The following is a 15,150-nucleotide window of genomic DNA, read 5'->3' as shown; positions in this document are numbered from 1 at the left end:
TTCATGCAATGTAGGGACTAACACCAACTTTAACATTATTAATCTACTAATTACTAATTCTAACATGTAACAAACTAATACAATTAGAGTTTAGTTTGGAATAGCTGAGTCCATAGGGCTTTGTGCAGATTAGGGTGCAAATTGATGGTGCAAACTGGGATGCAAATGGGACTGCAAGCACAGGCTCCGAAATGCTGCTTGCAAGAATTAAAGCTGCTCTTGCAACGTGAAAGAAGGAGGTTAGAGAACTTGAATGTGCAAAGTAGGCCCATTGTCCATGTTCTAGCGCAGGGAGGAATGTAGCTCATCGATTCCTGCGTTCATTGTACTAAAATTCTGCTCAAAGGTGACAGTGAAACAGAATAGGGATTTCTAGAAGTTTCCAGGAGGTTTGGCTAGCCAGAGGAGGTGTCTGATTGACATGTGACATCACATTCCGGGGCCAGCAGAACTTACACTTTGTGTAAGGGAATATACATGAAGTTGACAGAAGGCTTCAAAAGAAGACACAGATAGTAAGGCAGGGTTTTATTTTCTGCGGGCCTTGGCTAATGAGAATGAGAGAGCAAGAGTATGTGATTGAAAAAAAGGGACCTCTGGGGCCTGGCCTTTGTGCTGAGGGCTGCAGAGATGATAGCTTCCAGACAGTTGGGGGGTGAGAGAGAAGCAATGTGTGAGAGGGAAAGCTGTAGTGATTCTCTGGGAGTGATAGAGAAGCTTCTGAAATTAGCACAGCAGTTTTAGTTTAGCTTAGTTTAGTTTATTCATTTATATGATGTGCACCGGACCCGGGGGTATCAGGGCACAAGCAGCACAGACAATGCAAAGCTTAGTTAACAGGTTACATAGTTATACACAGAGAATATAATTACATAGTAGTGCATGGAATAGGCATAACTGGGTACATAGGTGTGCTATCCAAAAATAGGCAGAAATGGCAAATATACAAAGAAAAAATATACAAGGGTATGTTCTCAACTAGTTATCATTTGCCTTGAGCCAGTTGATATAACTGTGTCTGAACCTGGGGTAGAATTGATCCGCCCTGAGATGGTGTGTTAGGGAGTTCCAAAGTTGGGCTGCCTTGACCTGGAAGCTGTTCCCCCCGATCTTGGTTAGTCTAAATCTTGGAATGTTGATGCAGTTGACATTGGTAAGTCTTGTGGGTCTCGTGGAGATTCTTCTTTGGACTCTGTTTACAAGGTAACTGTGGGCAGCATTGTTCAATGCCTTATGTGTCAAGGAGGCTATTGTTAAATTGATTTTGTTGAGAGTGGAAAGCCAATTGTTTTGGCGCATTATGGCAGAGATGTGAGACCTTTTAGACACACCTACTGCCGCTCTAAGGGCATTGTTTTGAAGGATCCAGATTTTTTGGGTGATGGATTTGTTGGCACCAATACATAGTGCATTGCAGTAGTCGAGCCTAGATAAAATCAAGGCTCTTGCTAGGGTAATGCAATTATCATCTGATAGAAAGGGTTTGCCCGTTCTAATCAGCTTACATGTGTAGGCTGTGGCTGAGGCCAAGGTCTTAACTTGTTTATTAAAAGGTAAGGTGGAGTCAAGGTAGAACCTGAGTGTTTTCACCTCTTTGGCCACCCTAAGAAGATTACCATTGATGATGAATGATGAGTAATTTGGTCCTAGTTTTTTTATGTTAGCATGTGTGCCCAGTATGATGAGTTCCGTTTTTTCATCATTCAGGCATAGACCATGAATAGCCATCCATGCCTGGATGATGAGATACACCCTGTTCACCAAGGCCAAATCTTCTTCGTAATCCCCGTAAAGTGGGAGGAGAATCTGAGTATCATCTGCATAGTTAGTGTAGGTGATACCAAGAGAATCCAGATCATCAAAAGTTTCCATGCGAGCTTACTTCCTGTAGTAGATGAGCTGAGCATGAATTTTTGGTAAACATAATAATGTGCAAAGTGACTCATTAGGAAGGTTCCAGGCCATGGGGAAGATAAAAGTGAAATAAATAAACAGACGATGCAAACATAGATAGCTATTTTTATGTGTTTTCGCCCTTGTCCAAGAGGCCAATTTCAAATACAAACTGAAAGTCTACAATCCTGCCAAAGTAGCCAACAATGTTCAAGGTTACAGATAACGGTGCACTGCCATCCAAACAGTAAAGTATTAGTGAAGTCTGTTACAGGGGAAAGGGCTTTATCGCATCACTCCAGTGACAAGAATTAGGGATTGCAACGTGCACTTTCATTCTTGTATCATTGAAAATGTTATGCTGAGTTTATTACATTACACGTGATGTTTTGTTTTTCACAAATTCTGTGTGTTGAGCTGAGAATCTCAATTGCTCATCAAAAATATGTGAAAGAATTTGATCAGTGCTGGTTTGGTTTTTCTGTGCTCTAGTTATTTGTGGTAATGCATAGACGATGCAAAGCTAAAGGGGTTATTCTTTTTCCGCTTGCAGTAAAAAGTAAGGTGTACCAAAACACAGTGATCTGAGTCAAACCACTACAAACTGATTCCCACGTTATAAACACAAAGGGCCTGATTCACAGAAGCAGTTTGTAATGGCGCAATCCCATAGGGAAACGCTCTGTGAATCAGGACCTTAATGTTTCAGGTGACCTGGTAAGTCTACTCTGAGTAAATATATAGCAATCCAATTTCTAGAAGATGAGCCGAAAGCCTCTGCAGGAAGTCTTGCCCCTAAATTCCTTATATCTCGGGAACCGGAAATAGTGACAAGCAAGACACCTGTAATGATGCCTATAACATGGGCAGCCTTTGAAGCAAAGTATCCATTAAAGAAACCATTATTTATGTATCCATTTAGAACTAACAGCCTCTTGGGCAAGATCCCTGAAGAGCGTGCGAAGACGGATGAAAGACGAGACTGGTGATGTCACATGAAGTAAAGTGACACACCTCAGAATACATGACAGAAAAGAAGATGAATAGACCATATAGAATCTGATGACGAAGTAAGAATCGAATAAACTCTCACATATGGGATGATGATCACATGTGTGAAGAGCACGGAAGAAACAGACAATCATTTTATTATATATATATATATATATATATATATATATATATATATATATATATATATATATATATATATATATATATATATATATGCATAGGAATCTGGAAGTTCCACATCATATTTGGGCAAACTGGGCCCCATGAATAGAAGGGCTGGAAACGTGTGGCGCAGCAGAATAAGCCTGCTGTTGATGGAAAAAGAATCAAAGAGGCTTTCCTGGCACCCGTGTCATTGGATGAGGTAACCAAGAAGCTAGTTAATTATAATGAAAAGATACAATGGACGCGAAGGCGAGAGCCATGCTCCTATTAAGGTGCGGCGGAAAAACATGTAGTGCCAATTTGTATTAATTTAATACTATTAAAATACAACAAGGAAGCTCAAAACATGGTCTCCAATCACATGATCAGATGAAAATAGACTTTGGGCAGCATACACTGAGACCAGAAGACAAGATCATGCTCATACCCCCTTTTATTCCCAGGACCAGTAGTGATACTTTGCCAAGTTCAAAGACTAGTCTCGTAGGCAGACATCTTGAGTGATGATAGATGATGGGCTAATGGGGTGGGGAGGCATGACCAGGCCGAAACCACCAGCACATGGGGTACCAGCTTGCATGCTGCTAACAAGTGGAATATTCCAGAATGGTACAAGCGCGCCAAACAATTATAAAGGGCCACGTACCAAAGAGCCCTATAGTTTAGAGGTCCAATGAGACATTGTGTATTTTATGACACTCACAATTACTTGCACTAGGGCCGGGCAAATATGCCCACCCAACAGTAGAGACCCAATCACAACACCAAGTCTCATAGAAAGTATATCTAGATAACTCCTGTTACCCAATCATAGACACACATACGTTTTCTCTGTTTGCCACTTAGTGTGACGTCAATGATGACGTGTTTTTAGTATATAAATGAGTTTTTTATGTTTTTCGTGAGATCTTGCTGTCAGATATCCGATGATGTCTGTTGTACTCCCTGTTTTAGATAATTGTTATTAAAACAGACCAATTCTTTTTCCAACTTCCTGAGCTGGTTTTATTATTGATATTTGAGTAATTTCTCCACCCCATCCACCCTGTACAGTGTTACCTCGCCTTAAAGAGCCTAAGGGTTCACATATAAATAAGGTTGATAAATTGTGCCCCTACTGCAGACCTAATTCATGCTTTTGCTTTCAGCAAATGATCCCAATCTGAGACTAGCCCCGTGTTTTGTGGCAAGCTGGGAAACCTCACAAAATACCATACACATACTAGGTAAATCTGGATCTCCTTATCATTGCCAATATACTAGGTAAAGCAGGATCTCCTTATCATTGCCAGTTTCTTGAAATGCTAGGTAAACCAGGATCTCCTTATCATTGACAGTTTCTTGACATGCTAGGTAAAGCAGGATCTCCTTATCATTGCCAGTTTCTTGAAATGCTAGGTAAACCAGGATCTCCTTATCATTGCCAGTTTCTTGACATGCTAGGTAAACCAGGATCTCCTTATCATTGCCAGTTTCTTGACATGCTAGGTAAAGCAGGATCTCCTTATCATTGCCAGTTTCTTGACATGCTAGATAAACCAGCATCTGCTTATCATTGCCAGCTTCTTGGCATTCTAGGTAAACCAGCATCTGCTTATCATTGCCAATTTCTTGTCATATTAGGTAAAGCAGGATCTTCTGGTAATCTCTCATAAGAAGAGGGCACGCAGAAGCGCTGCAGTGTATAATTCTCGCTTCATGCCTGATGAATGCCCTTGAGTATGATGAATGTGTTGGGAACTGAAGACGATCAAACAACTTCTGAGTGTAGAGTTGCAGATCGGAGTACAGATAGGACTGCATAACAAGAAGCCCAATCCATCAATGTCCAGGCACACAATCATCCGTCTATTCGGTGGCTGATGAATCAATGAACTATGTAATCACTTTTAAAGAAACCTGTGACTTTCTACTTATTTTTACACTAACTACATAGCTCAGCGTGCAGAGCACCTCCCTTCAACGCCTATCCGCATGCTTTGGGTGGCATGGCTGCTGAGGCAGGCTGATGCATAGGATGGGTACATTTTTTCAAAATCATTAAAAGATACGTGTCTGAAGTATATATACATGTATACTCTTGTTTGTATTAGATTGTTCTGCTATGATCGCAATGACAGTACATGCCTGAACATTAAAGAGCAAAACTTTTGATTGACACATTCTTTCACTTTAAGAATATGCTGCTAGAATGTAAATAGTTTAAACTTCGACAGGAAGCAAGATTTAAAGCACAAAGAGGGTATTCAGATGGCGACTATCGCTCAAAACTACTGCAAACTCAGTGGCCCTTTTTATAAAAAGTGTTAATTGCATGCAGAACACTATCAACGTTAGCACGTACCTACTGTTGGGTTCCCTGCATGAAATGTTCCACTTTTGCAAAATGGAGTGCAAAAGTAAAAAGCCGGCCAAATGGAATGGAAAAGATGGAAATGCTGCCTGCAAAAACCCTTTGCAGACAGCGTTTGCAATGGACGCCTGTGCAATCCGCTTGCTTTTAGCAAGTGCTAAATGTCGGCAATGCTTGAAAATTATTTTTGTGGAACAGTTTTAATCCAGATCTCATTGAAACACACCAAACAGACATGATTGGTTTAGTAAGCTGGGGGATAGCTCAGGGGCAACGTACTTGTTTTGGAAGCAAGACAACACAGAGCAACACAGGTTTAGATCCCAGTCCGGCGCTTAGAGACTGGTCTCTGTTTCTAAGTATATCATTTAAGATTAATTAATTAAATTAGACGAATCACAAACACCCCAAACCCTCTCCCAGCAAACAACTAACTCAAAATCCAGATTTGTGTTTGAATCTTTCAGTTTTGCAAAATAAATCAAAATTTCACAACTTTACTACAAATAAGTGATATGCAAGTCATGATTACTTAAACATTGTAAAAACAAAAACAGCACTATTTACATACAATAGAACACAGAAAGTACTTGTTAGAAAACCAGTGAACTTGTTGGCTGGCTGCCCACTGGCCAAGCAAAAGTGCTGCAGTACACACATTGCAAAGTTACCTTTCACTAGTTATATTTGCTTTAATATTATTTGCAAATGTGGGGTCATTTTGCCGCTGGGTGCCTCTGGGAGGCAGAGTAGAGGAAAACGCGAGCAGAACAAGGGCGGTGGGTTTGTGATGCTGACGAGATTATGAGGACATTGAGGAAGAGCACGTGGGAGGGGGTGTGCGGATTGTGGAAAGGCCTGTGCGGGAAAGTTAAATAACAAGTGGTCTAATAACTTATTAGTAATACGTGAGGGAGGGGAATGTTTGTGGGAATGTTTTGATATAAGGCAAGCACAAATAAGTCAGAGGAGTTTGGCGAGTGGAGTCTGTGTACAGGCATTGCGATGTCCGGGAGGGTGGAACCCACAGGCCGCACGTATAAAAAAAAAAAAGTTTTTTCAGAATTTAAAGTGATTTAAATAGGTACAACCTTACGGCTCAAAAGACATTTGTTCTATTTCCATCAATTGGTTTGATCTTTTTTTTTAGCTATTTATTTGCACACGTTTTTTTTAAAGTATTGTACTAAATCCACTCTGGCACACCCTTGGACACGAGCATCCTACGACACAAACAAAAACATTTTTTGAAGAGAACAAGCTATTAACATAGTAATTCATCAAGCCAAAAATCAGATTTTTATCAGCATATTTTATACTCATGTCAAAAATGCTATGCATCTGTTATATGATGAAAAAAAAACATCAGCAACATGTGTTCCAAAATAAATCAACAATTCAAGTCTATCACGAATTACCGTCCATAAATCTTAAACATGCACAAACAAATGGAAGAATCTTCCCATTTCCTGATTCTCTTCCAGGTTCCCATAGGGTCATAATCTTTATAAAATACGGAATTCTGATCTATCAAAATATTTTCCTGAAAAAAACTCGGGATCACTGTGTTTGTGTATAAAACACTAAAGATGGTACAGATGTCACCTCTTCAGGTGTAAGGGGCGTAAGTTGTCCAATGTGAACTTCTACTCTGCTAATGCACACACAACCAGATACTTTGCTTTCATTAACAATGAGCTACTAGGTTACCTTCATAAACCCAGTCCGGAATCCCATTGAATATTGTATTATCACGTCCATTACGTGTAACTTGTATGGCTGGTTCTTCTGAGCCGTGCTTCAGATAGATGTTGTTCCCCAATACAAATGCCTGGCAATGAAAGGCAGATTTATCAGTGTTCGTCAAACTGCAATGACCGTAAAATGTTCACATATTCCAATGTCAGGCCTATCAGGCTCAAAAGCAGCTCATCATGGTTGCTGTGTACATCCAAGCACTCCCTAAACGTCATATGTCATATTAAGGCCAGGAATTGTGAACTGATACATAGAGAGCAGAACAATTCCATGCATTCCTTCATTAATCTTATATGCATAACAACCTACCTCCAGCATTACATACATGATTTCTAGATTGTGTCGCCCTCCCTATGATCTGTGATCATCACAGAGTGGACCTAGAAATGATGATCTCCCAAGACACCCTTTAATATTACAGAATAAAATGAATGCATCAACAGTGATTGGTAACTGCCCTGTATTATCATGTGGCACATTCTCTGTAGAATTGCTGAAACTGCCAGATGCCACGCTCTTCTTCTCTTTTGTTTAGAAGAGTAGATGCTTGTAACACAATGATGAAGGAGGCTACTACCTCTGTGATCTTGGAGCATGGCCATTAACATTCTGAGTGATACATCTGGATGCAGAGATTCCTGCCCGTATATTTGCGCTGAGGCTGTAGGGGATCCTCCCTTGAATGACACATGATGGACCAGGACCAAGCGGACGTTGTCACTGAGAGGCGGGATTTAGAAAATATTCTACAGATTCTCAATCTTGATGAGACCAAAAACAATGAATGTCGCCCCTTAATTGGCTGCACCAGATTTGCACACATATTTGATAGAAAATATTTCAGCGATAAATCAAAATAATGAACTTAATTCAACTGATGCAATTAAGTCAATTGTGACAGTACAGTCACCAAATGTTGTGTATACCTCAAATTCAGATCAAACGGGAGGTAAATGGCCGGTTCTCCCAAAACACATTAGAGTCAGGTTTTTGGAGGTATTGTTAATCAAGTTTGCATGTTTTCAGATATCCTGCATGTTATATGCATCATGGCGAGCTTACTAACCTCTTCAGAGGCCCTGCAGCCTCTTCTTGCTCTCACTTTTCATTGCCTGGATTATTGCGCTCAAGTGACCAGAAATAAGCACTCCCTGGGTGTGTGCAGTGCCAGAGGCAAACTCAATGGATAGGCTTGGGAGGAAGTATCAGGGTGATCTCTGGGCAGTCCATTCCTGTGCCTGTCTCTTACATGTGGGAAAGGGGTGGAGTTTCAATGAACCAAGGTAGCAGCAACCGATAGATCCTCTTGGAGGCATATTCGTAGCTTTCTGCCATAAATGTCACAGAACAAATGTACATTTGCGAGATGGTTACAAAAATGCTGGCCATCATCAGTTTCTCGGGAGTATTAACAAGAGTCAGGGGCCATGCATTGCCTCAGAGAAGATTCCAAGCCAATTCCTAAATCTCATACCAACACAAAACAATATAGGGTGCCCGTTACGCAGTCCTAGCATTCTGGGGATTTTAGATCACGTGCACAAAAATAGGACTGGAATAAATATATCTATAAGTGCGTTTTTTTCTACGTGCTTTCATAAACACCTACATTGCCTTAACACTCACCCACATGTCTAATGAAAAACGTCTTATAAATATTAATATATGTTTTACAATTACCTTCTCCACCCTGAACAAAAGCCTCTCATATTTGGAAATATTTTATTGCAAAACGATTCTTATAAAATAGTGCAGTGCTCATTGTGGGGTCATTATGTGCAATCGATAAACAAAACATACATTTCAAAAGACAGGTCCGTGTATTCCTAAACAATTTCTGACAACCTAATGAGATATCTAAGCAATATGTCTGTAATTCAAACGCTGTTTCAGATTTCTTATGTCTGATGTACACCCTAAAGCCTTAGTACCCCCAAAGGAAGCCGCTCATAGATATGCTGCAAAGCACAACACATACATTCTAATGACACAAAAGCAGGTCAACACACTGAGTTTCAACTGCAAAACGAGGTCCAGAGTACCAGCCTGCCCTCTATGTCCTCATCAGTAGAAACATCACACGGGACAACCAAATAAATTCCCACTAGTCAAATTACATCTGTATTTATTCCAGGAAAGGTTCTCGACAGGTTAAAACCATCTTGTCACGTCTGTTTATCCTAATACTTGAATCATGGGCGCAATTTTAGGGGATGACGGGGGTGTTTGTCCCCCCCCAACTTTCATTGCAAACTATTTTGTCCCCATTCCTTTGAATGGGGCACCTTTTCTTCAGAGGTCATGTCCCCCCCAACATTTTCAGCAAAGTTTCTCCACTGACCTGAATAGAATTCTATCTTCAAATTCCATTTGAGAAGAATTAATCATTCTACAAATAGGGGAAGCGAGAACCTGATGAGAGATCGTGACTTCTCTGAAATTGTTCATCAGAATCAGTTTATTGGAGATAGTCCTCTGCAATTGGACGAGGCGCAGAGGATTCCTTCCCGTGATTCCTGGAGAAAGCTATTTCCTCCTTAAGTATACAACACAATTGCTTACAGTGTTGCCAGGAATTGTAACTCCTTTATAGCCCAAGTGGATCCACAAAGCATTCCAAATCTACTCCAACAGTAGGTTGAGAAACCAACATAAATGCCACAGGTGGAACATTGTTTACCCTGTGTAGGACATTGGTAGTACAGCTGCAAACATGTATATGTGACATTTTATGTACAAGGTACGCATGAAATATGCCACCATTTTATTCCTAACGCAATGACATCTGCAGAGGTTTCAAGGTGTCCCACATTAGGTGGGGGAAGTCCATCTATGCCTTCCTCTATATGTGCATCCTGAAACAATTATTAATAAAGCACCATGCGTCCCAGAATGCAAAGCAAAGACCAGGGTTGAATTACTCAATCCATCTGACAGAACAATTCGAGAACTCTACACACCCACAATACTTTCTGAAGGACGCATCTACATCTAGAAGTGCGTGAATGTGCACAATCAGTGTATTTAATTCTAAATAAATAATGAAATGCCCTTCTGCGCACAGCTCTATGAGTGTCCCTCTGTTGTCACAGGGTGAGGCCGTAATGATCCCACGCCGCAGTAATACGAGTCATCCCTGGGAGCTTTGATGCTGCAGAACAGCAAGCTCTGTTTAATGGATAATCTGCCTATTTCACCCTTTTCCACTGAACCTCCCCCTACCGCTACCCTACCCCACACCCCCACTGTGTGTCCTTATACTTTCCCCTCCACATGAGCATGTGTATTTAGGATTAGCTTTACAAATAGCCCCAATGCTATATGTGATTAGCCTAGGTGTGCAGCACATCGGCCACACCTGCAACTCATTTACTTAGCACAGGTGTGCACCTTTGGAGGCAGGAGAAGGGGGAAAGAGCAGAGGTGGTGTTATTAATGTAGTGATATGTAGTGATATGAATATTCATCCAATGTAGTTGTCACTGGTGCTGTCTTGCAAGATTTAGGCAAAACCATTATTGGATGAATGTTCTTTCGTGACAGAAACAGCAACACCGAACTACACTGTATCCTTACATGAATCCCAAAAAGTACACAATATTTTCTCTTCGAGCAAAACCTAAAAATGCACAATTACCTTTTAAAATAAACCCCAAAACAAATGGAAATGTGGCCAAAAAGGTCACATGAAACCTAAACAGGTGGGCAAATGAGCACGTATGAAGCTGCACTGACCAGTGGCAATCACTTACCCACATCTGTATTTCTGAATCGTTCCAGGAGCTGCAGCGTGGCGGCACCCGGTATGACTATGCCCTAAGTCATCCAAGATCTACAAAGTGAAGGCTCTTAACGAGTCACATAGGTTCAGGGCGCACTAATAAAGGCCACTGGCAATTCTGTATGGCATACCAGGCCACGTGCACATGGTTTTAGCAGCCCAGCTTTACTATTTGCACATGCAACAACGCTGGGTTAAAAAGGGACACCAAATAAAAAATAAACTATCCAACATGTAAAAAACCAGCATACTCAATGTAACCGTTTCTAGATATAGATGAAACATTTTCCCATTCCATGATGAAGCCTGTTTCCTTGCCTCTTGTCACTTTTCTATTCTTGCCTACCTCCTGCTCTGCCTTTGAATGTTGGCCTTAAGTCAGGAACAACTTAAAATCACAGATACATCCTACACTTAGGAGCCTCTATATAACAGCTTCTGGAAAAGGTGTGAACAGAAAAGACAGCTGCAGGTGTTGGTGGGGTGGAGGTATGGAGGCAAATGGCTCCAGATGTTCTGCATCCCATGTTTCATCAACACAGAACAGTGTAGGGTATTATGTTATGCTACTGACTATTTCTCCAACGCATGTTGCCGCCAAGAAGTCCTCCTTGTGCTAGGCATGCTTATGCAACCACACTCAGTAAACTTACTTCAATGAAAAGATACCCTATCTGGTATCTACATCAGGTAAGGCACTGGAATCTTATTCCAGCAGTCAGCCAACATTAAAAAGGTGATCGGCATCAGTTTTTGTTTCTCTCCAGGACTATGCCATATATAGCGATGGTCGTGTGAGAAAGGAAAACGAGACATAGATGCATTTTATGTAAAGTGAGCGCAGTCTGCGTGGTGGGTTGGGCCTTGTGCGATGGACTCTAATCATTTGCATTTCTTACTTTATGTCTCTGGAGTGTCACACCCGATTTATGTGAATTGGTCCTACTATTTTGGTTTGGGAATACATGCCCAAATATGAATATGACTTAAAATAATACTTCACAGTTCCTACTTGTTGGTTGTCTTGGTGTACCGTGAATAGGGAAGGATACAAAGTGCAATGAGTTCCAATTTCAGACGGATTCTGGGTCTCCTACAGACTCATTAGTTTGGGCTATTAGATGGCGCTGAAAGCGCTACCTTTAAGCTGAAACTATTGTTCATAAAATAAGAGCTTTTACATAAGAGCTTCAAATATAGGCTTTGAATGATGGTCTGTAATGCTTTCCCAATGGAGATGGCATTTGAGGAGGGATACACAGTTGTTAAGTTATTGAATCCCTCTCATTTCCTGCCCCTAGCCATGATAATCCCTATAGCTAATCCCAGCCATTCCTGCCCATCTCTGAACTCTTTGAGCTCTTCCATGGAGGTAGCCATCTTGGAGGACTGTCTCTAAATTAGCTCACTGGAAACAAGCTGAAACTAGTGGCCATCTTTGAATAGGAAAAGTATCATACATCTTCCACATGAAATGCTTTTCCAATGCAGATGACATCTGAGGAGGGATACACAGTTGTTGGTTATTGAATCCCCCCGATTCTCTACCCCTAGCCATGCTAATCCCTAAGGCTGATCCCACCCATTCCTGCCCATCTCTGAACTCATTCAGCCTTTTCAGCTGTTCAATGGAGAAAGCCATTTTGGATGACTGTCTCTAAGGAAGCTCTCTGAAGACAAGCCGAAACAAGCGGCCATCTTTGAATAGGATCCAAATAAAAGGATACATTGAATCATTTGAGTATAAGCTTTTTTTAAATAGCTAAAGTAATTTACAATACTTTCGACAGCAGTAATTATTTCTGTCTTTTCTGTGTTTCATTTCCTTGTTTTCTTAATATAGCTAGGGCTGTTGCTCATCCTTTTTAAATCAGTTTTAATATGTATAAATGTATTAGAACACAAAATTGTCAATGTTGTTATGCATGTCATATACTGCTCGAACTATTACTGGCTCAATGGTTGCCTCGGTTAGCTGAGAAGGGTCATGCAGATGCTTGCCCTACATGGTTCCACAATCCGACTGGTTGTGCTCGACTTCACACATAAATTATCTGGCTCATCCGACGTCTATTTTTGTCCTTCAATGCATTCCCTTTCCATTGGTTTTCTTCCCCGCTGCTTTTAAATCAACTGTAAAGTGTTCATATAAGAAACTTACAATGAAACTCCACAGTGCTCACTTCGTAAAGGATCTCAGGGTCTTTAGCTCTAAGATCCTCTCCAACGTGAGCACTGTCCTTTGTGTGTTCGCAGGATTTTGTTCACATTCAGGATTTCTAGCTCCCTGCGGCCGGCATGCACTGTGTTGCCGACAGAGGGAGCTAAAAATCCGAAGTGCAAGCAAAATCCCACAAACACACAAAGGACAGTCTCACGTGAGCAATGTCCTCTCTGTGTTAACATGATTTTGCTCACACTTTGGATTTCTATCTCCCCACTGCCAGCAAACTGGTCCATGCTGGCAGCAGGGAGCTAGAAATATGAAGTGGGAGCAAAATCCCACAAACACACAGAGGAAAGAGCTCATGGATTTTGTGCACTGTCCTCTGCGTGTTCGCAGGATTTTGTACATGAATCACATTGTAAACTGAAATGACAAATACATAAAAACGTATGTGAAACAAAAATAGTATGCCAGTAACTTTGTTTTCACTATTTGGAACAGAAGAATACAAGTATATGAAGGCCAAATGATGTCAGCTAATAAATATCTTCTATGTGTTATGCAGCTTTTCAGTGAAGTCATTAAGACACTCAAAAATAAAACTGTGTGGCAATGCTATCTGTTAGTATACATTATGGGCCTGATTTGAAAAATTGCTTTTCAATGGGAAATTCAATGTCAATGCTTCCAGAATAAATTAACGGCTTGTAGAGGTGCCTTCTTACCACTTGGGAACTGTCATTTAAACATTCCCCCTGCTTGAGAAATGGTAATGGAAAGCAAGCATTTTTGTTGATTTAGGACAATTATGACCTTGCTGGGTGGCTCCTCTTTCCTCAGCAAGCGAGTCTGTTGGCAAGGGTAGCTTTTCACCTGTTATGAAGCGCAAAGACCACAGAACGGAGATGCAAGGTGTAACTGCTGATAGGGCAGGGCAGCCCCCGGGACATTTGCAAGTTATGCTTGATTTTGTGTATCATTGATTAGCCACCTCGTTGATTGAAACATAATAGAGCTTAAATGTTCATCTTCCCATCACCACCCAGAAAGCAAGCCCCCCCATCGTCCACAGGCAACTCTGAGAACCTGACAAAGACATGAGGTTGAACTCTTGTGTCTTCAGGAGACTTGAACTCTCCTCCAATACCCTCCACAGGAGAGTAGAACAGAATGCCTTTAAGTGTGCAAGCCCAGCTCCTGGAAAGTATTTCTGGGTCAAGCAAAGGTGGTTACCTGGACATTCTGTGATGAAGCTAGGCTTAATGTCAGTTACCTGCACTAGCAAACTGTGGTGAGACTTGCAGGTCCCTCAATGCCCCCCTCCCAAAATGTCTTGGCTTGCTTGTGCAGCAGTGGTCCCTGGTGTAATACTTTCCTGGAAGAGACACTCTTAAAGCAGGCGTTACATGCATCTGGTTTTCTCCTTGGCAGGAGAACACTCAGGATCTCAGGGTTGCGTTTGTTCAAGTCAGCAGGCAGTGCTGGCCAATCTGGAGGCTTGCCAGCATTTTAGGCTCCTGTCCAACCCACTTAACACTAGGACAGGAATTCCCCCACACTATCTATGCACCTTCCCTGCTGCTCCAAGGCTGCACCCCGATAAGTGGACATTTATAGTTTAAGGACCAGCAACAGTGGACATTTTTAAGTGCAGGTAGATAGTACGGGCAACTGTGCTTAGGATGTGACCATGAGGTGAGGGAAAAAATGTTATCTTTGCTAGCTAGGATAGATGGCTGGGTTGAGCGAATGCTGCTGACTGAGCACAGACTGCAATTTATAGGTCACATGTTTGTATCCCATTGAGGTGGAATCAGAATTTCATTCATCTGTGATTTACCAGATTAGGTCAATCATGTTTCGGGAATTCTTTCGTTTTAGTAGCACAGAGCTGAAACCTATGTTTTTCTTGCAGGTTCAATGGCAAATGCTCTTTTGGTTTCTAGCTTATCCTGCAGCTAACCAGAGCCCAGAACTGATTATTTGAAGTTGCATGCGCATCCATTTTGGTGCATCTCT

General features: G+C 41.3%; 1 protein-coding gene across 1 annotated transcript in view; it reads right to left on the bottom strand.

The window, feature by feature from the left end:
• FAP (fibroblast activation protein alpha) overlaps positions 1-15,150 on the bottom strand; it is a 1,146,500-nt gene that overhangs the window by 806,207 nt on the left and 325,143 nt on the right. Inside the window, exon 8 of the mRNA XM_069616321.1 lies at positions 7,136-7,256. Within this exon, the coding sequence (XP_069472422.1) occupies positions 7,136-7,256 (121 nt within the window). The remainder of the gene's footprint in view (positions 1-7,135; positions 7,257-15,150) is intronic.

This window comes from Ambystoma mexicanum, chromosome 9, assembly GCF_040938575.1.
Source record: "Ambystoma mexicanum isolate Mex_15411 chromosome 9, UKY_AmexF1_1, whole genome shotgun sequence".
NCBI lineage: Eukaryota > Metazoa > Chordata > Amphibia > Caudata > Ambystomatidae > Ambystoma > Ambystoma mexicanum.
This window is presented reverse-complemented; position numbering and strand designations above follow the sequence as displayed.